The sequence below is a fragment of the Apis laboriosa genome, unplaced genomic scaffold (assembly GCF_014066325.1).
Source record: "Apis laboriosa isolate Shangri-la unplaced genomic scaffold, ASM1406632v1 scaffold30_cov140, whole genome shotgun sequence".
NCBI classification, from domain to species: Eukaryota; Metazoa; Arthropoda; class Insecta; order Hymenoptera; family Apidae; genus Apis; species Apis laboriosa.
In genome coordinates, this window is record NW_025222776.1 from 3,001,734 (window position 1) to 3,028,351 (window position 26,618).

Genomic DNA, 26,618 nt, shown 5'->3' on the forward strand with positions numbered 1-26,618 from the left:
CAATATCAAACATCAGCATTACTTCTTTCCCTGTACCAACCGACTACGAGTTGAACATTGATTCTAATAATCCTATTATCAAAAACAGTCATATCATCATCAAATATATCATTTCATTTCTATTATTATAAACAAATTAATATTAATATCATATATTAATAAATAAATAAACAAGTATGTCCATAATTATTTTACAATGGAATCTAAACGGTTTCTTCCCTAGCCTCATTCTAATTACTATTTAATAAATACCAATCAAATATAATTTACTTATAAAAAAACAAACTTCAAACTGAATCAAATAATATAAATAAGAAACTATAATATTTGTTACTAATAAAAATTCAAAAATGCTATAATAAACTATAATATTTGTTACTAATAAAAATTCAAAAATGTTAATGGAGGAGTAGCTATTGATTAAAAACTGTCTAATAGCTAACAAAATTCAAATAAATACTAACATGATAAGTATAACAACGAAAACACAAATAGTATCTATTTATTGCAATCTATACTTACCTCATAGTCAGAATTTAAAAAACGAATCTGATATAAATCAGCTGATTGATAAGTTACCGAAAGCTTTTATTATTTTAGAAGAATTTAATAATCATAATTCTTTGTGGAGTTCAGATCCTCTAAATACAAGAGGAAAAATATGAAAAGAATCATATTTAATCATAACATAATACTCAATGACACTAAACGCTAAAACGCATTTTAGCGTTTCCAGTGGATCATTCAGTACAATAAACCAACTTTATATATTTCAAATATTGCCTATAAATGTGAAACTAGCTTATATGACACTTCTCAATTATCATCAAAATGTATACCAGTCTAAACAATGACCAGAACAAATTTGTATCCATTTGTTGGAAACTTGAATTAGCCAATTGGAATAAATACCGATGATTAATTGATATAAAATTACTTCCACAAGATATTTATCTTAACTATAACACAGATCAAATTGATAATTTAATTGATGAATTTGTCATTTTAAAAAACTCGAACTAATTAAAAATGTATTTCAAGCGAGCTTTTAACAAATATAAAAAAACATAGACTTCTAGAAAATCTAATTACATTTAAAAAATATAGAGCAATAGCAAGAAAAATTATACGCCAACTTAAAAAACAGTCATGGACAAACTTCTTATATTATGTTATTAAGGGTATCCCTTAATAACATTGTCTCTTCCAAAGAATTATGCAACAAAATAAAAACTATTCAAGGAATTATACACCGATCCAAACTCATCATATTAATTAGATCAAATTCAATAATTTTAAAGAATAAAGAAATTTTTAATTCACTAGCTGAAGCATTTACTAAACTTCAGCGACTCAAATTACAACAGTGAATTTCTTATTAATAGAACACACTATATTAATTCTAAATCTTGTTCTAGTTCAAGAACAATATTAACGGCAATAATCAAGAACGAATTAATGGCAATAAATAAACTTTTTAGGATTGAGAAAATATCATTAAAAAATCTAAAAATACCAGTCTTGGTTCGAACGAATACCAAATATACTGATTTTAATCTATCAGAAAATGGAATTGAATATTAACTTCAGATCTTTAATCTTATTTGAAATAATGGAATATTTTCAGCTTCTTGAAATGAAATTATAGTAATAGCAATTATTAAACCTGGGAAAGATCTTACATTGTCAAATAGCTACAAATCTATATCATTTACATACATTATGCGAATTTACAGAAAAACTAATTAATCATCGACTTAGATGGATCCTGAAAACAAATAACATAATTTCCCTTTACCAAAATAGATTTAGACCTTTTCATTCTATTAATTTTAATTTTCATTTTAAACCAACTAATACAACATTGAAGCGTTAATATGTGACAAATAATATGTGTTTATTGAACAAACACACAATCTTAATCTCAATAGACATTGAAAAAATTTATGACATAGTATGTAGGAAGAGAATTACTAAAATTCTAAAATTGTTAAGTCTATGGCGAAACATTCTCACTTTCATTAAAAATTTCCTCAAAATAAAAAATAAGAGTAAAAGCAAATAATATTTTATCAGACCCGAAAACCATCGGAAATGGCGTACCTCAAGGATCTGTGCTGAGTATAACACTCTTTTTATTAGAGATAAATGAAATTATCAATGATAAATGCTTCAATTAAATTACATTTATTTGCAAATAACCATACAATCTTATATAAAGGCAGAATACAAAATATAATATAAAGAATTCTAGAAGAATTTTAGAAATTAAACAATATCGTAGATTTTTCAAATTCAAATTTTCCACTACTAAAATAAAATTTATTACCTTCTGTAGACAACACAATCGACAAAAATTAAATTCTATCTAGGAAATTCTGACTTTCAACAACAAATTCTCACGGCAGACACATTTTTTAACGCTTAAGAAAGATTGCGATTCCTGACTTAATATCCTTAAAATAATAATAGCAAATTCTTGGGGAGCAGTCAAGCAAATTTTAATGAACATATACAAATAAATTATTAAATTCAAATTATGGTTCAATCATGTATGGATCAACAAACAATAATGCACTAAATTGGATTCCATTCACAATGTAACATTAAAATAAATAAACCTATCTATAGCTAAAAGAAACAATTAAACCAACTCTACATTTTAGAAGAAAGCTTCTCAGTATAATTCAAGCAGTTAAAATCTCAGCTATATCTAATAAGCCAACATATTTAAATACATTTTCTGAATGATTCATTAATAAATACACGAAATGTTGGAAATCTCCGAAATTTTTTTATTATAAAATTCATAAATATCAAGAAAGAACTAAAAATTTCTTCCTCCAGCTTACGAAGATTACCTATGGTTCCTCCTTGGAAATTACATCATATTGAAACAGACTTGATACTAACAAATTATCTAAAAAACGATATATCACCGGAATTATTCTGAGCAGTAACAGTGGAAATTTTTAACGGAAATTACAAACAAACTTATAAATGAATCAAAAACAAACGCAGGTACAGATGCAGTTTATTTCATAGAATTCTATATCAAAGCAAAACTTCCAGATAATATATCAATCTACATTGCTGAATTTGTTGAATTAACTGTCATTTACTAAACTTTCAAAATTATTCATGACAAAACTTATCAAAAATCCATAATACTCATTAACTCCAAAAATGCAATATCAAAAATTCAAAATCAAATAATGAAATTATAATTCAAATCTTCGAGATTAACGAGAAAATCATAGGAAAAGCTAACACAATTAAACTCATCTGGATAGCTGACGAAGAAAACGACTAATTTCCTATATCATAATAAATGAACACAAATTACATTTGGATGATTTAATAAGAGAAACAAAAAACAGACTAAACTCCCAATAGAAAAACGAATAAAAACAAAAGATTTCTAACCAAATCAATATCTCCGATATCCGGTATCTCCGACAAATTCTTTGAGAATTAAAAGACGACTTATGTTAAAAAGAAGAGAATAAGTGATCATCTCTAAAATAAAAATTGAACATTCTAAAGTCACACATTCCTACAGACTAACAAATAAACCAATCCCTCAATGTGAGGAGTGTGATTCTATAATATCATTATAATCATTTCCTACTTACTCTACGATATCGCTAATAACCCCTAGAAGTTGATTCAACATAAAACTCAAATTAAAAAAAAAGGGAAAATAACATAACAGCATATCCTATTGTCAAAAAATTGATATCATACATCAGAAATTGATTAAGAAAAAATCCGCTCGATTGCATACATCACAAACTATTTTATAAGAAATTAAGTTCAATTGAAATATGAAATCTTAACCAATTCACTATTATCAGATATTTCATCAACCAATTATCATTTATTTCGCCATTTAAAGTTATTTTTAAAAAATAAAATATTCGAGATTCGAGAAGCTATAATCACAGCATTCGAAGAATTTCTTCACATTATGAAGTTTTATAAAAATGGAATATGTTAATTGGAATCTCATTAAGAAAAGATCATTAATGGCTTATATTTTTTTTATTGAATAAAGATTATAATTTCGAAAATATATTGTTTTTCTTTCGACCAACAAAAATAGTAATTTTATCTTATACGATTTAATATATTGAAAATATTTTCAATATAATATAATTAATTAATTCTTATGGATTTATATTACTCAAAATTTTAGATAAAATGGTTATACAGTTTCAAATGCAGAAATCATGTTAATTATTATTTGTTATTTTTGTTATTTGTGTATGCGACATGCAATTAACTATTTTTTCTTCTATAATTAATGAATCGTAATACATAAAGAGAAAACTAGAGACAATTGATATATAAGAAGATTTTTTTGATATATTTATATATTTTTCACGTTAAAAAATAAAAAGAATATAATAAAGAAACGTATGTTTCAGTATAGTATATATATATTGTTTTAAAATTGTATATTTGAAGAATCAAAGAAGGTTTAATACATGTATTATATATAATATTATATATAATTTATTCCTAAAATATATTAATTTTATATAATCTTATATAATCTTATATAAATATTCTCCAACAAACAAATTGTAATAAAAATTTATACATTTTAATATAATTTAAATGGAAAGGATTGTCAAATAAATTCACTTGATGATTTATCAAAAATGTTATAGTCATAGAAGTTATTAATAAAAATAAATCAAGAATAACGGCTAAAAATTGATAAAATGACATTATATAGATTTATAATTAAATATAAAAATAATAAAAATACAATTGTTTATTCAAATTTCATAATATTACAATAAGTATTTATTGTTTATTTATTTATTTAACGAAGAAAAAAATTATTTAGAATATTTATTAACTTTAGCAAACTTTAATGTTTTTGTTGTATATATATATTAATATTAATGTTATGGATTGTGAGAATGATACAGATATTGAAAGCATAAAGAAAATATATATAATTTGCATTTATTGTAAGTCTTTATGTTGAGTTTATATATGCAAAAGTGCAACTCATATCTTGTATATTTATGTGTGAATTAGATATCGCTGTTTCAATTCTATTTTATCTCTTCTCCTTTTTTCTCCTTTAAATTGCTATAGCGTGCCATGCGACGCGATATAGTAAGCTCAGCTTAGTAAAACAAAAACATCAGCATGATTTTATTTTTTTTTATTTCTATTTTTTTTATTAAATATATTATATAATATATTTCTTATTTTTTTCTATATTCTTTATTTTAATCAAATCATTTCATAACCTATTTTCTAATAGTTTATATTTAAACCAAATAAACATTGGATTCAATGTTGAATTCAATTCAAATAGTGTCACATAAAGGATGTTCCAAAATTCACGTAAGATTTGAATTTTGCCCCATTTGTGCGATAAAGTATTGTTAACGAAAAAAAAAAAAAAAAAAAAGATAGCGTGACAGCTGACAATTCAGGATTATTAAAAATAAAGCGCTACATGAATGAGCAACGCGTTTTTATTATTGAATGACATTTTAAAAATAATGAAGGTTTTTTGAATAAAATCATCTTTAGCAATGAGGCTTATTTTCATTTTATTGATTGATTAATCGACAAAATTGTTGCTTTTGGTTCAAAAAATCTACGAGTGATTGTTGATAAATAAATGCATCCACAACGTGTCATTGTTTGGTGCGAATTTTGGGCTGGAGGCATCATCGGACCATTCTTCTTCGAAAATTCGGCTGGTCAATAACAGTTAATGATGCTCGCTATCGCAACATGATAATCCAATTTTTTGTATCTAAATTGTAAGATATGGATATGGATCAATTTTGGTGATCAAAATTGGCCGCCCAGACCGTGTGATTTAATGCTGTTGGACTTTTTTCTTTGGGGTTTTTTGAAATTTAAGATTTATGCCGATAAGTTCATGACTACTCACGCCTTGAAAGAAAAAATTGAGCGCTATATCAACGAAATTCAGCCACATCAGCCACATATGCAAAACAGTCATTTCAATACGGAAAATTTCAATAAAAGAATGCGTGCTAGCAAAGCTGTGGAGACCATTTACCAGATAAACTATTTCAGAACCTTATACTATATATTTTATGAATCAATAAAAAATTTACAATTTTTAATTAATAGTAAAGCTATATTTTCTATCAAAATTATTTCTTGCGTGAATTTTGACACCCTTTATAATATATTAGTATAAACATTCAAACAAAAATTTTATTATAAAATTTGTAAAAATTAAAATTTTTGTTTTATTTTTTTTATATTTCGTATAATTATGTATCAACAAATGAAAAATTTAAGACATTTTTCATCATTTATGAAATAACATTTTTTAAAAATATTTTTTATTTAAATTTAAAAAATGCATATCATGTTTTTGTTAAAAAATAGAATGTTGAATGTAAATATGCAAAAAGATTATTAAAATATTTTATAATATATTATTATTATATATATATTATATATTATTAAAATATTTAATTTCTTTTAATTTACAATTTTTTATTAAAAATATATTAATATTTTTCCAGTTTTTTCCAGTTTCTACATATTTCTGACTATAAAATATTTATTCAATTTAATATTAAATTTTGTAATATTATCATTGTATTCAATCTATTGCGAACGAGTAATTCATATAACTACTAGAATGTCATTATTCATTTCTATGTTTCGTCAGTTGTCTTAATTCAATAAAAATTGCCGACAATAAATTTAATAAGAATATAAATTAAAATTATGATTCTGAATCTCATGAAATCTCTCGCTGTTTGATTTTTATAAATGTATAATGAGTTTAAAAATATTGGTACATTTTTTAAAATACAATAACTTTTTTAAAATTGAATTTAACAACTTGAATTATTTTGAAAATATTAATTATTTTCAAAATATTAATTTATTAAATAATATATAAAAAATAAAATAATAATAATAATAATAATAAAAATTTAAAAAAAATCTATTGATCAGTTATTGATCAAAATTGACACTTTTTAAAATTTTTTTTTTTAATGAAAATTTTTAATTTTTTTTAATTTTAATTAAATTTAATTAAAATAAAATACATTTTATAAATTTGATGTTAGTTATATATGTGCTAAAAATTTCATCGAAATCGGTTAATGGTTAAGGTACAACTAGTTAAAGATAATGAAAATCGCTATTTTTCATCATTTTCAATTTAAAATCTAAAAATTTTTTAATATTTATTTCTTGTTCCTGTGATAATCAATTTCAATAAAATTTTTATCATATATATATTTAATATAAATCTTCAGAATGTTTGTTTTTAAATTTTCATTATTTATTTCAGACTTAAATAAAAAAATTGTAAACAATCTTCACTATTTTCTTCGTGATTCTAATAAATTGCAATTTTCTCAAGATTTTTTTTATTTTTTTTAATTTATTATATTATCTAATAGTATAATAATATGATAAATTAATTATTCTAATTTTTAACATTCTTTTCAAAACAATTCAAATTAAATCCAATTTTAAGAATATTTTAAAAATGCCATTTTGGAGCCATTATATATACAATTGATATTAATTATATATGAAATGGAATGAATAGAATTTTGTTATAAAAAAAGTTTATAAATACAATTTAATTCATTTAACTATACTTTTCATAAGAATCAATTAAAAACATGCAATGATAATGATTCATTTTACAATGGTATTTTAATAGTTGGATAAGATTTTTTTATAATTTTAAAATAATATTTAATTTTTTATAAAAAAACAAAATAAATTATTTAATGAAATTAGAATCTTTAATATATAATTTGAATAATGATATTAAATAAAATAATAATTATTTAAAAAAGAGAATTTTTTATCGATTTTGGTGATTTTGAAATATGTTATAAAGGACAAAATTTTTAATTTTTTCTTATTCATATTGAATAATTATATATAATATATACTATATAATATTAATATATAATATATATTATATAGTATATAGTATATATAATAATATTATATAGTATATTATATATATATATTAATTTTATTTATATATTATTATTTATATTATTATATTACATTGTTATAGTATATTATATATNACAATTGTAATACTACTTCAAATTTCTAAAACCGTTTTAAAAAATCTTGAAATAAATATTTAAAGAAAGACACAGTTATAAGATGATTTATTTATGCAATTATTTCTATATTATTTGTTTTCAAAAAAATATTTTAACTTATTTTATCTCAAAAGAAAAATAATTAATTTCTCTGTAATTGAATGTAAAACATACTATATACGATTTATTTTGAAATATGCCTTAGAAATGACTTTGAAACTACTTGGAATTATTCAAATTTTATTTTAAATTTCTTCGCTATAGATTCATTCGTTAATTCAAAACAAGATAAAAAAATATGAGTATGATTTATATATTATAATTTCTACTCATCTTTCATAATGTAAATGATAGTATATATTTATTTCAAAATAATATTATAAAATAAAGAATAATTTTTCAGCATCTTTTAAAATAAAAAAGAATTGTATTGATATAGAAATTAACTTATGCATATAAAAGAAAGAAATATCACACAAAATAAAATGCTTTAAAAAATTATATTTTATATTCATTCAAAAAATTATAATTCATTCAAAAAAATATGTTTTCTCATGTACCATGATTGAAAAAATTATAATAAAATAAGATATTTATTAAACTATTATCTATAACAATTTGATTTTGTTTTAATTTAATTCAATTATATTTATATTCAGAAGAAAAATATTGTTGAAGATCATTTGATAATTACGCTTCGATATTTAATAACAATGAATTTATGAGGATTTGAAATTATTATGTATTATTTTATTATTTACAATATATAATATAATTCCAAAAATTTGCAATATAACGTGTAAGAATTAAGTATTGTAATATATAAGATAAATATTTAAAGGAAGAAGAAAAATATTTAAATATAAATAGATAAAAAGTGCAATAAAACAATGAAAAAATTATATATCAATTTATAAATTCAATTTTTATTATAAAATTTTGTAAAACTGTGTAAATTCCGAAAATTTTCGAAAAAAACATTATTATTATTGTTATCCAATTTCAGAATGATTAAAAAAATTTAATGTAGTGATGAAGAATTTAGAGAAGAAAATAGAAATTTATTTTTTAAAATAATTTCAAATAGATAGTTGTACGATTTCTTTCATACAAATATTATTATAGTAATTTAAAAATCGAAAATTTTTCAAGTAAAATTTTTTAATCCTTTAAGTTTATATGAGTATAATATAGCTTATTCAAATCATTTTTTATTTTCTTTTTTTATGATTTATAAGTGGTAGATAAATAGTATAAAATTAATGTTATTTTCATTTTTAATTTAGTAAAATAATAAATGCAAAATTTTCATCAAAATTAATATATTAATTATTGATGTTTTATTATAATATTTTCTTTTAAATTATCTACTATTATACTATTATACTATTATTATTATCTATTATATATTATCTATTATTTTTATTTCAATTTTTCCTAAAAGTAGATTTCTTTCTTTTTATTTTTATTTTGTGAAATATTATAATGATTTTTTTTTAAATTTATCAAAAATATATTATACAATTTTAATAATTAATATAATTAATTAAATCTTTATAAATATTATAAAAATCCTAAAATTTAAAATTATAATATTTTTAACACTCACTACAATAGGGATCCTCTTTGCCTGTGGTAAAGAAAAATTTGGAGCCTAACAAAGATAGAAGATCTTGTCCCATTACTTGTCTTCCTATCAAGGCTGGACTAGTGTCTGCATGATAGCCCATAATACCACAACTAAGACTATTGTTACTCTTGCATGAGAAACATTCGCCTCTGAGGAAGCTGGCATAACTGGAGCATTCATGGGCCACATACTGGCACTTGGAATTAATGCTCTCAATGAAGAGTTTTATGGCACGCACATGGTTACAAGCTACCAGCACTCGTGATGCCTCCTCCAAACCTTCTTTAATGAGAGTTAAAGGTAAAGAAGGAGTTGTTTCACTTAGATCTGCACATCCTGGTTGTTCTTTGCCATTGTTTGGATAAAAATCTAAATGACCACATGGCTGGCTCATTCCGTATCCTGGAAGTCCTTATTATATACTAAATTAGTTTATTATTAATTAAGATTTAATAATTAAAATAAATATAGTTTGAAAAAAGAAAGTAATTTATAAAATGGTATATTAAAAATAAATTATTAAATAATTTTTAAATTAATATATTTTAATATTAATAATTAATAATTTAATATAATAAATTATCTAATAATATATATATTTAAATAATATTAATTATTATAAGAAGTATATATATTTTATTTTTTCTTATTATGTTTTGTTTAACAAATATGTTGTTATAATAAATATGTGTTTTTTTTTCAAAAGCAGTAAATTGTTAACTTGGATTTTCTTAATAACAAAATTAAAAAAATATTAAACAAATATTAATTTAATATTTAAGTTTTTAATATTAAGTTAATTTAATATTAAGTTAATTTTAAAAATTTTGAAAATCTTAATAATAGAAGATAGCATATGAAAAATTAACTTATAACTCGTATGATGATTATTTTATTATGATAGATTTACAGAATTTTAAATAAATGTTAATAAATATTAAAAAATTTAAAAATAATAATTAAAAGAATAAAAAATTGATACTTTGAGTTGTATTATTTTATTTAGAAATTAATTAAATTGCATTTTTTAATAAGAAATTAAAAATAAATTCTAAAATCAATGTTTCTAAATTATAAATAATAATAATAGAAAATGAATATTTCTCGAATTATCATAAGAATAAAAATCAAATTTTAAATTATTTCTATTTATATTGTATTACAAGTTAATAAGAAATATTAATGATCTAATATTTATTTTGAATCTTAATAAATCTCTTAAAATATAAGTTTAAAATGATAAATAGATGCTTAAAACTAATTTTTGAGATAAAATACTTGATATATTTATTATAAGATACTCCATGCAACTGATAAGATTATATTTTTAGAGATAAAAAATTAAAAAAATATTACAAAAAAATATTAAATAATATATATTTTATATTTTTGTAGTTTTCTGCATTCTTATATATTAATTGCAAAATGCATTGTATCTTTTTTAATGCAAAATCACTGTTTACTTTTTGTTAAATATAATCTTTATATAAATCGATTATTTTGATTATTCTGCATATAAAAGATATAAATCTATTCAGTTGCGTGAAAAATCCTATGAAAAGAAGATATACACTATTATTAGTATTCAAGAATGGTGTCTTTTTTTATTAATTTATACATTTTTTTTGTTACCTAAAAAAAAGATGCTTTTGCCATCAGTATGAATGACATCAACCAACTTGGCATCAGTGTAATCTAATCGTAAATGATTAGGCATTCCTTGAAAATAAGGTTCTGCAGGATCTAATCCAGTAATACGACCAATACTTCCTCCCATTTTTTCTCCAGCATATCCTGCAGTATGAGCTCCCAAGCTATGTCCAATTAGATGCACATCATTTAGATCCAGTCCATAATTTGTCTATATTTTAACAAACAATACTTCAATTTTTTAATCGTTTCTTCTGTAGAAATATTATTTATGCATTATATGTATATTATATATATATAATATTAATGTATATTATACATTATATATTATAATATTATACATGTATATTATACACATATATATTACATATTAATTATTTAAAGAATTGTTAATCTATAAAATAATTATAGAATTATATATTTTCATATGATTAATTTTTATATACATATTTTTTAAATTTTTTATTTATTTTCTATGTATTTTTCCATAGATATGTACATGCTTAAGATAAATTAAATTAAAATCATAAATAATATAAAATAAATAAAATAATAATAATCACCATATGAAAAGCAGTGAAAGAAAAGATTTATAGATTTAATTTATAGATTTAAACATACTTTTAATTTCTTCATCATTCAAGTCAAGAATTTGACATTTCTTCATGCTCTGCTTTTGAGATATTTGTACCTAAAAATGAATCTAAGTGATCTAAAAGTTTGTTTTAGAATGAAATTAAGTCACAATGTTTTATAATATTGTTTATTAATAAATTTTTCATAAATAAAAACTTTTTTAATTTTTTAAAAATAACTAGCTTTTTTGCTTAGAAATTTATTATACCTGTAAATGTTTAATAAGATGAGCTATTTCAAGGCCCACCAATCTGGTATTAGCAGTTGCTTGAGTATAAAGTGGTAAACTCCCTCCAGCCCAGTCAACTATGATGACATTGTAGTCATCATGTTTTAACAATTCATTTCTCATTTCCTATATATTTCATATGAATTAATATTCTGAATAATTAACTTTTATTTTAACATTTATTTTTCAAAATCTATTAGTATAATTTTTAAGAAAAAAATTATAAAATTTATCATGAAATTCTTAATTTCAATTTAATCATTATTAGTTATAATTAATCATGTATCATGGGCTTACCTTAACCCAGTTGCTCAGGGGAGTATCTATGAATCCATGTATAATGAATTTTGTTTTTCTTTTAGAATTGAAGTTTGATCGTTTAATCAATTTATCTTTCGCAACTGTCAACACCTGACCCTATAAAAAAACATAAGAAATATTGTATTAAGAAATTTTTTAACATATTTAAAAAAATTAATAAAATAAATGTTTAAAAATAAATATTTGTTATAATTTTATTAAATTAAAGTTTTATTTATAAATTGTATGATATAAATAGAATTTAGTATAGTAAATATTTATATTTTTTTATTTTTAACATTTTAAAATATTGTATTTTGCGTAAGAATTATATAATTATATAATTCTATATAATAAATAATATAATTAATAATAATGATGAATAATATATTAAAAAAATATATATTAAAAATATATTAAAAAAAATAATTCTCAATGTTTAATTAAAAAATAATTCGATAAATAATTGAAATTTTCGATAAATAATAAATTTTCTCAATATTAAATATTCCTAATAATATATAATATTTTTAAGTAATCTTTGGTATAACGTGGATTTAATTAAATTGCTAAAATTAATTTAATTACTTAATTAATTTTTTACTTAATTAATTAGTATTTGTTATATTATAATATTTACTTAATTAATTAATAATTACTTAATTAATTAAATATTTGATTATTTAATGTCGATAATTTAATCAAAATGTTTATTATAAGTAGCTAAAATCTTATATACATATATATATATATATATATAAACGTGGATATATTAATAAAAAACCAAATAATTTTGAAAATTCAGTAGAATTCGATTTTTTGCAACAAAATTTTGTATGATCGTTTCATTTTCTAAATAGCAATTATGTTATTATATAATGTGCATGGTGTAACAAGTTTGTATGTTTATAATATTTTTTAAAAAATCATTATATAGTCCGTTATTCACTTATGCTTGAATATTGAATCCGTTTATTATCCGATACATAAATTATTCGATAAAAAATAAAGAAGTTTGACAACTATATTAAAAATAAAAAAGTCTTATAAAATAATGATATATATAAATTTCTTTTTTTTTATTCTCTCTATTCTCATTTGGTACGTTGATACATGTTAAATAATGCAATAAAAGATAAAAGTATATAACAAAACTATTTATTAAAAACAAAAAATACTTATTTTATTTTTTTATAATATTGTATAATTATTTAAGCTGCTGATTAAAACTTTTAATGGAAAAACGTGGAAAAACAAATTTAAAAAATTAATAATTTTTTTGTTTATAATTTATTTTTAATTATTATAATTAAACAATTAATAAATGTTTTATCAGACCATAGTTTTTATAAAAAAAATAATTTTTGTCTGAAAACTTTTTCTGTTTTTTATAATTGACGAGTTATAACGTAAAAATCGAAAATAACTAAATTTTCAAGAATTGATTTCATTTCTTTAAAGTGATTTTATAGCAAAAAAAAAAAAAAAATTATGTAATACATACTTATATATATAAACATATATATTTCCAAGTTTCATAAATTTTTGATAAATTTTTGATTTTTCGGATTGGGGATCTTTTTTCATTAAGAAAAGCTTACGTAGAATTTCTTATACATAGCACATTCATGTATAAGCATGCAATCGCTACTTATCTATTATTTCTATAAATATACCATATCTATTGAATTTTAATTCATGAAATTATAAAAAACAATTAATCAATAATAATACCTTAAATTGATAATAAATAAAGATTTATTTATGAGTAATAACGAGAATAATTTTTTGTGAAATAATATTATCATTCATTATTCGTAAAATCTTAGGAATTTATATATTCGTTATTCGAATAAAATTTGCTTAACTTTCAATTAATATAAAATTAATTAATATATATATAATTAATTATAATAATTATAGTATAATTATATAATTATATATAAATATAATATATTATTATATATAATGATTAATTATTATAATTATCATAATTAATTATTATATATATAATTAAAATATTATATTAATATTAGAATAAATTATTATTAACTAATATAATTAATTAATATAATATAACTAATATAATTTAAACTAATAAATTAAGTTTTCCAACAGAATATTATAATATATATTTGTGGAATATTTTTAGAGGATTGATTTTAAAAAAGTTGATTGAGATTTATTTATTAAATTAAATTATTTATTTATTAAACAATTTAAATTTATATTAGATAAAATAAAATAAAAAAAGCGTGAAATATATGAAAGAATTGTTTCGATTTATCTGTATTTTATTATTATTCGTCTAATTACTTTAATTATAGTTTAGAATATAATAAAATAAGAAATATAATAATATTATATTTAATAATATATAATATAATAAGAAAATAAGTCTCAAATCATATTTTTGAATTTGTTTGATTTCTGAAATAAAAAAAAAAAACTTTCAAAGATATTCTATAAATGTATATACAATAATTTATAAGAGCCAATAAGAATGACTATCTGAAATATAAATAACTTATTATTTGATTTTATCATGAAACATTTAGAATAAAATTTATTGTATTTGAAAGATTTGATTAGGTAAATATATTTGATTTTTTAATATCTTCTAACACTTTTTAACATAAAATATAAGATATTAGATTAAGATCTTAGATTTTTTAAATGATATAATATATTTTTTTCTACTTTTTTCTATTTTTTTCTATTATTATAGTTAAAAAAATTTATATAGTTAAAAAAAATTTAGCTTATATTATATATATTATATCTTTTATAATTTTCAGTTGATTTTGAATTTTAAAACGAAAAATTTAGAAAAACTTATAAAGAATAACTTTATTTACTTTTAATGTTTACTTTAATGTTTTAGGTTAAATATATTTAAAATTATACTAATTTTTAATTTATACTGATATTTTTTTAAATCTGTTTTAATGAACATATAACATATAACATATTGTAATTTTTCATACAAGCTATTTTAATATTATAATATTATCGCGTGTCCTCTGAAATAATTGATGCTTATTGACATTATATACAATATTTTTTATTTTTTCTTATAAAAAAAAATCTATATTTAACTCTGATGAACGAGGACTAATCAATATTTCCAGATTAATTCCACTATTAATTTAATTAATTAAATACAATTATAAATTAATTTAATTAATTCCAATATTAATTATTTCCACTATTTCCATGAATTTAGTGATTTAGAAATAATTCATTAAGAATTTCTTTCAAAATTCATGTATAATCAATTTGCAAGACAACTGTTTTTATAATATCATATTCTAAATCAATTTTTTAATAAAATTTTTTATGATCTAATTATCTAAGATATAACTTATCTTTTAGAAAATCTATGTATTTTTGTAATTAACATTTCATAAAGAACCAATTATGATTCTATGCCATATATTTGTAATCTTTTGCTTTATTGTTGAAGTCATCACAGTTTTTTTGCAAATAACTATACATGTATAACTAGTGTATATATATATGTAGTACATACATGTAGTACATGTTTCTATTGATATTACCATAGTTTGTAAAAATTGATTCATTGGTGAATAATATTAAATAAAATTATGTTAGCTGCAAGCCTCATTCATAAAATTTTATTTATTTATAAAAATTATTATTATATAGTTCTTGATACAACGACATATGATAAAAATAAAAATAATTCTTAATATAAAAATATAATGTAAAAATAAAAATAATTCTTTAATAAGCTGATTGCACTATTCTGATTAATATCATTATAATTATTATCGCTTCATTTGTAGCGATGTATATTTTTTTTTAAGTTTACTAATTTATATATTATTACCGTTGTATTTAACTTTATAAATAACTTTGTAGCGAATTTTTTTGTTTAATATTTTTATAATACACGTCATAGTCAATATCATATCTGTTTTTTTCATTTGTTATATTATTTTTTATCGTTCACTGTTCTCTAGAACTTTCATTGCATCAAACTATTTTGCTTTTAAATTGAAAACAAAATAATTTTTCATCTTTTCTTAATTAATTTTTAAATTAATTTTTTAATGAAATTTTTTATGATCTAATTATCTAAGATATAACTTATTTTTTAGCAAAAAGATTTGATCTATGCTAAGAAATCATGCATGTTATGATTAAATTTTCTTTTAAATCTTTTTTTATAATATAAATAAATTGAAAAATATCAGCAAAATTGAATGTGGTTTTGGTATTTTTGATTATTATTTAAAATTTATTTAAATATTTATAATCTAATTTTAATATAATATTAATAATATTAATATAATATAATTAGATTATAATATAATTATAATCTAAATCATATTTAGGTTCGTAGATAAAATCAAATACATATTAAACGTATTAAACTATATATTTAATTGATAAAATATTAAAATATTAAAAATATTATATTAAAATATTAAAATAAAATAAGATAATTATAGTTACCTCGATGAGATTTTCGTTCGTATATAGAATAAATCTTGTATTGATGACTTCTCGTGGTAGAGGGAAGACATTAAGTGGTCTATGTATCAGATGGTACCAGTTTCTGGTTATGTTTAAACAGCCTAGTTCATTGTAGCATCGTGTCTCATTCTCGACTAATAAGATAATAAAAATTATTATAGTAAAAGTTTTTTTTCAAGAATAGATAGAGAATTTATATATTATATTGAAAATTATATAAAAAGTTTTCGAAAGTACTTTTTTTTGAAATATGAAATATTTATATACATTTAGTCTCAAAAATATTCAGACACTAATATATTTTTAATTTGTTAATTATGAAAAAATAAATTTAAAACTTATTTCTTTCGGCATATTTATTATATTTTACAAATATAATACAGATTATAATACAGATTATATATAGATTAATTTATCTAATAAAAAAAAATAATGTATTAAAAATCACAATTATTTTTTGTATTACAAAAATATTTAGATATTTAAGAAATTTATGTTAAAATAATTAAAATATTTTTTTTTTATAAAAGATAAATATTAGTTTTGAGGCTAATTGTATACGTGAAAATAGAAAACATTTTTTTAATTTTAATATATCAATTTCAATATCAATTTTTTTGAAAAATACTAATGTAATGAAATACTTTTTAAATAAAATATTTTTTTTTATATTACATGAAATAATATGTTAAAATAAATTTAATTATCTATGCTTTGATTACGTATAAAATCATATAAGATCAGAAATGGAAGTAATTTCTAACAGTTTTAGTTAATAGTTAATTGTTTCGATATTGAAAATTCATAAAATTCGATATCGAATGTTTATATGCTTTGGAATAAAAAAGATCTATTGCAGTCAATTAAAATCAATTATATTGATAGAGATCAATTAAAATTATATCATTTTATATCAATTATTTTATATCAATTGTCTATTAATATTATATATAAGAGATTCTTTATAAAAATATTCTTATAAAGAAATTCTTTATAAAATTCTCTAATAATATGAAAATTTTTTCATATCATTAATTTTTAATCTTATTATCTTTTATTTCATTATCTTTTTGAAACATAAAACTGAAGATAAATTTTGTTCTTTCAAACAATAAAATAACACGAATTGCATACGAAATCATCTAACTTTTATTTATAAAATATTTTTCCTAAATAATAATACATAATATTAATCAAGATGATAAATGTTAAATGAAACATCTCTATAACTCAAACTCCCTGTATATTTAATATAATAATATTTCATATTGTCAATGTAAATGATTCTACATTATAATTGACTATCAAAATATTTTGTTTTTCTTGAAAATATATGAACATAAAAAAAAATATAATAAAATATAATAAATATAATAAAATATAATAAAATATTCAAGACATTCTTTTCATTGTTTATTTCGTGAGTCATATTTCTTTTGGAATAAATATAATAAATACAAATATAACAATATAATTGTTAAAATCTAAATTAAATGACTTTGAATATTGCACAAATGTAGTGATGCTATTATTCGAATTATCTAGTATCGTAAGACTATATAATTGTTTATATTATAAGCTTTGATTGAACGAATGGTGATTTACTTTAACTGTTTGCAGCTGATTGATGACTATAATAATTCTAATTTTGATGCTGAATTCTATTTGATCTGTATTCTATTTCTATTCTAATTGATCTTATCTAGAAAACTGTAGCGAGCCTTGGCTTTCCCTTCAATCATTATTTTTCGTGAAATTTCGATTTCATTGTATATGCAAACTAAGAGGGGATTAGAGGAACCAATCGCGTTGAAAAGTGGTTTTGAAAAATGGGCCCTCGCGAAATCGCGTCACAGCGTGTAAGGATCAGGACGTATTTTTTTATATTATTCGCTTCCACGATGGTCTGTCGCAAAGTATACAAGTATGACTTGTGAAATGATCATTATTGCTATATCTATTTAAATTCAAGATGTGGAAAACGTAGAGAACTATATCTACATAAATTATTATCAAACTATTAAAGATATTATATATCGAATTATTGAAAATAAAATTTGGGCTGTTTGACCGCTTCACAAGTGTTAGATTTGTTCTTAACAATAATAAAATTAACGAATTTATTTAAACGAAGATTATTCTCTCATTGATTTCGATGATTTTTAAATATATTATAAAATTGATATTTTTAACAAATTTCTTCTTTCACAAAAATATGAGAATCTCTTATAATTAGTTTTCGAAATATTTGCAAAAAACTATCGTTATTATATAATGATTATATAATGAATTTCTTCATTCAAGTACAATAAAATAACACGAATTGCATATACATCTATGCATCAACATGCAAATGTTACTTATCAATTGTTGGATCAATTTTGGATGATCGAATAATAATCGATGTTAATAACAAGAAAAATTTTAATTTGCAAATTCTAAAAATTTTGAAATTTTGAGAATATGTAATGTAGCTGTATATATATAGTAGATATATATATATATATATTTTTTTTTGCTATTCAAATTTACTTTTAGGAAATAAAATTAATCTATAAAAATTAAAATATTTTTTGATTTTGTGTTATAACTTGCAAAGTTTAAAAGATAAAAATTGTTTTTTTTGTTTAGCATAACATTTATTAATTGTTTATTTAATTAAAAATAATAAACAATTAAATAATAATAATAAATAATAATAAACATAAAAATAATAAAATTAAAAATTTATAATTTTTTTCCAATTCATTTTTTTATATGAAATTTTAATCAATAATTTCAATAATATAATAATATAATTATATTAATTATTAACAATATTACAAAACAAATTTTTTTATTTATTTCAAATACAAGTATTATATTACTGTATTTTATTTTGTGATAATCTGAAAGAATTTCTGGATTTCATTGTATATGCAAAATGATAATTTCGTCTATAATAATTTTTATTTCAGTCATGTTTATGTAGTTTATATAGTTTCATCCTTCACATCTGAAAAATTAATTAAAAAAACTGAATGAAATTTAATGAATGCTTAATAAATATAGTACATCAATATGCAGAATCTCGGAGCGTTTTATTATTAGATAATCTAATTATAATCTGATCTCATAATTATTATCTATCTACATTATAAAATAATATATCATTTAATAATAAAAAAAAATATAAAAAATTATAAATTTTTTCTTTATAACTTTTTTTTAATTATATAAACAATTAATAAATTTTTTTATCAAATGATAGTTTTCGTTAAAAGAAAATTCTTTTTACTCTTACAGTGAATTATAATACTATTTATATTATAATAATATTATGAATTAAATTATATAATTAAAATATATAATTAAAATTAAAATTGAAAAATAGCTCAATTTTTAGGGATCCATTTTGTTTTTAGAATTTGAACAATATAAAGAAATTGGCTAATATATATGCATGTTTTCGAAATTTGAAAATTTTTTAAATTTGCGAATTGAGAATCTTTCCTTACTTTTATAAATTAATATTACTATTACTATTATTGCCATTTCATTATTTTATATTTTATTTTTATTTCGCGAAGAACATATAAACGAAATTTAATGTAATAATAATAATAATTTTTTGCAAATATCTTATAAATTAAAAAAATTTTACATTTTTGTTAAGATTTGTCAAAAATTTCAATTTCAAACAATTCAAATTCAAACAACATATTTGTTCGCTTCGATAGTAATAATATTGTAGTAATAATGGTAATTGGATGTAAGATGTAATTGGATGTAAGATGTAATTGGATGGTAGATTATAATTGCATGAAAACATGTGTTGAATGTTCTTTTGACTGAAATGTATATATGTATAAAGAAATTAGTGCTTATGATTAATGTATTTTCTTCATCATGAATAGACTATATTAATTACGGCTACAAGTGCAGTACGCGTGTTTATATAATAAGAGCTGGGTCTCTCACAATGTCACAGTAGGTAATCGTGTCTGACAGTCAGATGCATAATTATAAAGAGACTACTTATTATATTCGTCAGTTAGAATATGATTTATTCATAATGAGACTTTCTTTAGTAATAAAATTCGTGCCTTCAGAAAATCCTTTTCCAGTTCAATTAGGAGGATTATAGTTTCCCAATGGAGCATGTTAATAATCAGATTAGTACCTGATTCGTGATACTCACGTTGGAAAAAATTCCTCGAATTAGAATGATGTTAGTTATTATTATCTATTATTATGTCATTTTTGGAATCGGGCTCCGTTCTAACCAAGTTAAAGTATCAAAAATATACAATTATAAATGTATATTTTTATTTTTTTCAAAAATGGTAATTTTCTTAGGTAATATCATTCTTTGTTTAATGGAGACTTAACGGAGATTGATAATAATAAAAAAGCATTTCCACACGAAGAATTTCTTCAAATAAATTTTATAAATCTCGCAAATAATAAGTGCTCGCGAATAATATTTAATAATCATCGAAATTAGTGAGAGAATGGCTAATATTGATGTTAATATTTTCAAATATTTTTAAAGATTCTAGAGAACAAAATAAATATAAAAGTTATACAAAATGGCAGTTGAAATTTATTTATTATTACAAATAATTTGCATTACATTATCTTGTATGAAACAAAACAAAGATAAAGTGAAATAAATTTATTTTTATTATATTGCCACTTAATTTTATCTTTAGTTCGCTTCTAATCTAATCTTAAATTGCTTATAATTTAATAAATATAATTAATCAATATTTTAATAATCAATTTTATACTATTATATCTTTAAAATCAACCCTTTTAAGAAAGATATTTTATGATTATATTAATAATACTTTGTATATATAATTATATAGTATAGCATATATGTTATATATAAATAATATATTATATTATTAAAAATAGTAAAATCGTTTTTCATTATTCTTCGTATTTATTATTTAGAAAAAAAATAATGAACTTAATTAATAAATGATGTTAACTTCTTTCTTGAATAAAATTATAATTGTATGTTATATTAACATATATTAACTATTATATATATTATATATATTAACTTATATACATATATTAACTTCAATTTTATCTTTTAATTTTAAAATAGAAAGTATTAAAAAAAAGAATTTAAGATTTTAAGCTTATGATACTCATCCAAATAATGTTTTCAATCAATCCTTTCGATTTTATATATTTTATTTTATTTATAATATCGTGAATTGTTTTCCAATACATTAAATATAATACAATACATAAATATAATAAAGAGAAGGAATGATTTAGGAATATATATTAACTCAAAGTTATCAACACAAAATTATTATTATTAAGATTTAATATTAAAATTTAAAGATTATTTTATAAATGCAAATGAAGCATAATATATTCAGTATTCATTTAATATTGAACATAGAAAATATTATTTTCAGATTATTAACAATGCTTATTATTTGAACATGGAAATTGCAAATATATATTTTATTATATGATCTTGCCAATTTTTACTTCGTTTGCATTAATAAAATAATCTCTATTCATATTAATAATAATTTTGTATTGACAACCTTAAGTTAAGTTAACGAATCAATTCTTTTGTTTAGAGTCAATGAAAAGAATTATTTCACAATATTGAATGTTGGTAAATGATAATAGTTGATTTTATATCGAAAAGATTGAATGTAGGACTTATATTAGTTGCATATTTTTTTTTTATATATTCATCAAATGGATTTTTAAATTCAAAATGATAATAGTGTGTGATATATAGCAAACATTGAATTTTTAAATATGTATAAGTATATATAATTACATGGCAACCAAGGAATGTTGACTTCTATTCGATCACTACGTGCCCACTGCCAAGGATCTAAAACTCCGGCGGAGCAGATAACAGGAGCCAGTGTGACGAATAGCAAAATTGATGTTTTTTCGTCTTCGATGACTCTTTGTTTTTTTTTCCTCATCCTGTAAATAAAAGAATATATTGTTGTTTAAATTTCTCAGTTTTTATTTTAAATATAATTAAAAATTTTAATTATAATTTTTAATTTTAAATATAAGATAAATAGAAATATAAGATACGAAGGTTTTTATCTATTTTTGATAATAATTAAAATTTCAATAAAATAAAGATAAAATTAACCGTTATCATTTATTAATATTTTTTTTTATTTTGTTTTTGCAGTTTTTGTGCCTGTATATTTCAATAGAATATTATTTATTCTGATTTATTTTGTAATTTTCAAAGAGTCAAAAAAAAAAATTATTATAAAATAATCGTTTTAGAATAAGGATTTATAGTATTATATTATTTTTAATTATAGTATAAAAACAATAAATACAATGACGAATTAGCAGTAATATGAAAAATTTTGTTAATAATTTTGTTAATAATAAATAAAATTATTATTATATTTAATAAATAATAAAATGGATTTCATCTGTTTTTCAAATGTCAAGAACAATTTTTAAGAAATAAAAAAAAGATCTAAAAATTTGAAATTTGAAATAATGCTCGAAATTATACTTAGTATGTTTATTATAGACTCATTATATATATGATTATCTAAAAAGAAATTTACATATACAATTATTATAAAAAATCATATTGTTATAATTAACATTTATATCATTATCATTATTAACATTTATATCATTATATCATTAAATTTTAAATTTTTTTTAATGCAGCCTCTAAAATTACTTTTCATAAAAATTAAATGATTATCATCCGAATTTTTTCCATAATTTTAATTTAATTTCTAAAATAAGAAGAAATAAAAAAAAATAAAATATTTGCAACTTTTTTAAGATTTATAATATTTATGTTTATATAGAACATTTTCAAAGTTATTTATTTCATTGTTTTGATTCATTTTTTTTTTTGAAAAATAAAAAAATTTTTTATATTTTTTTCTTTTTTATTATCATTATTATTATTACAGTACAGAATGATTAACGGAATTTCAAATATTTATAAAAAAATGTTTATTACAAGTTATTTATTAAATTAAATTATTACAATAAATTTATTATTTATTTTTTATTATTAAAATATAATAAAATAAATCATTCAATCAATCAAATTTTATAAATTAATATATATAGATTTATATCTAGTAACATCACATAACAAGTAGTGCACATTTAAACTGCGTATATATGTATATGTTTTTAATAAAAATAGAGAAATAGATATATTACAATTTAATACTTTTCAAAATTTTTCTATGTAATATACTTTATATAACTTTTATTTATAGAAAAAATATAAAAATAAATTTTATTAAAAAAAAAATAATAAAAATTCCCAATAAAAAAACAATTGTTATGAAAATTATTAAATCAAATGATTAGAATAAAATATACAACACAATTCGTTCACTATTGTATAATAATCTTTTTATAACAATATGAATCGTATTATCATAATATATGTTTTTACATATTATCAAAATACTATCACAAGTATCGAATATTCATTGCTTCTTTTTAGTTTAATTGCAACTCTAATATTACATAAATATGTTTTCGTTAATTCGCAAAATCTTCAAATTTGTGTTAAAAAATTGAATGCCACATTAAATATTAAGAAATAAGATATTATTAACAATAGCAAAAATTAAAAAAGATATAATATTTAATATTATAATTTTTAATTATTTTGAAATATAATCATTTCTAAAAATTTGTAACAAATATTTGTACAGATATTGATAAATTATATATCCTATATACATACATTATTAAAATACAAATTTACATTAAAATAAAATATACAAAATTTATATACAAACAAAATATAATTAAAATATAAAAATATTGATAAATTATTATAAATTAAAAATAAAATATGAAAATATTGATGAATTAATGCACAAATTATATATAAAAATATTTAATATATATAATTATATATAATAAAAATATTTAAATTTAATTAAATTTAATTATATATAATAAAATATTTAAAATTAATAAATTGAATTAACAAAATTTATATTTATAATTTGTAATTATATTAAATATTTTGGCTTGATATTCGTAACTTTTCAAATACTTTAATAGGGTTTTTGAAAATCAATATCTTTAATTATATAACAATAATTACATAATTTGTTCAACTTCATATGGCCTTTTGAATTATTATTAATTTTTTTATTTATTAATGTTTATTTATATATTAATTATTATTTTTTTTTAACTATTAATTTTTTTCAAAATTCTAGACGTTTTGAAATTTCTTATTAATATATCATAAATTCTAAAGTTTTTTTTCTGCATTAAAATAATATTTATTACATTCTGATTCGTTTTTATTTTTTTTTTTGTTGAATTTTTAATGCTATTTAAATTTCACTTTATCGCTTTATTTATATTATTCTTAATATTATTAATTATTTTTTCATGTTAAATAATAATTTACTCATTGTTTCTTTCATAGTTTTATTGCTTAAATAAATTACATAAATTCGATTTTTTTCTAATATTTTATTTTATCAATAATTTGACAAAATGGAGAATTTATTTGGTTCATAAGATGAACAAAAAAGTAAAATAATGCATTGACAGCGAATTTTATATTATGACAAATCCTTCTGAAACGATGAAAAAAATAGACTTATAATATTATACATATAATGAGTTTACATGTAAGACAAAACAGATTTAGAATGTTCAATGAATTTGCATAAGTAGCAAAATGAATCTAAATATATCTTGTACAAGAGACAAAGATTAGATTAATATAAATTTTATCAATTTCAAGTAAATGAATAACATAAGAAACAATAATTATCATTATTTTTATGATGGGAAAAAAATATTCTATCCGAGAAATAAAATCTGAATCAGATCAACATAATCAACATAATAGATGACAAAAATGCTAGATAAAATCTTAAAAATTGATATCTATCAATAAATTTAAAATAAAATTATTGGATAGTGAATGAAATTTTGAAAGAAACAAAAAAGAAATAATTACTAAGTTATAAAATATCGTTAAGTTATAAAATGTTAAAAAATTTAAGTTAAAAAATTTGAACTATAAGATATTCAATTACCGAATTAAATGCTATTTTTTTAGATGCATTAAATGTAATTCAGCAAGAATTAGATTCATGTTGAACAATCAACAAAAAGTTTAATTCTTTCTATAGTACTGAATGGCGACATAGATAAATTAATATTTGTTAAAATTAAATGTTGTTAAATTAATAATAGATTTATTTCATTGAAATTGAATTTAAAAAAATTCATATTTTCAAGAGCAGATAAATAAAATCAATTTTAAATGTGATCAAAGAGAATAATAATTACTATTTGGAAATTATCAATCCGAAAAAATAAAAGAAACTAATAAATCAGAAAAACTAAAATAGAATAAAAATCATAAAATGAAAATTATCAAAAAAAAAAAAAATTCACTAATAGTAAAACTAACTGCTTATTAAAAAGAATTATTAGAATTTAAAATACAGGACTTTGATGAGAAGATCGTTTATTCAAGCAATATTAACAAGCATTTAAGATCAATCATTCTTAAGTGACAATATTCTGATAA

The 26,618-nt window shown here is 19.1% G+C and overlaps 1 protein-coding gene across 4 annotated transcripts in view; it reads right to left on the reverse strand.

Moving 5' to 3' along the window:
• Positions 1 to 26,618, reverse strand: part of LOC122714428 (pancreatic lipase-related protein 2-like) — a 91,654-nt gene that overhangs the window by 13,117 nt on the left and 51,919 nt on the right. For 3 of the 4 annotated variants that reach the window (XM_043935743.1, XM_043935744.1, XM_043935745.1), the window contains exons 2-7: positions 22,863 to 23,017; positions 17,039 to 17,193; positions 12,554 to 12,673; positions 12,236 to 12,382; positions 11,374 to 11,602; positions 9,721 to 10,152 (exon numbers count right to left, since the gene is read on the reverse strand). In XM_043935743.1, coding sequence (XP_043791678.1) covers positions 9,721 to 10,152; positions 11,374 to 11,602; positions 12,236 to 12,382; positions 12,554 to 12,673; positions 17,039 to 17,193; positions 22,863 to 23,017 — 1,238 coding nt within the window. The remainder of the gene's footprint in view (positions 1 to 9,720; positions 10,153 to 11,373; positions 11,603 to 12,235; positions 12,383 to 12,553; positions 12,674 to 17,038; positions 17,194 to 22,862; positions 23,018 to 26,618) is intronic. The other variant, XM_043935746.1, reaches the window with a different exon arrangement.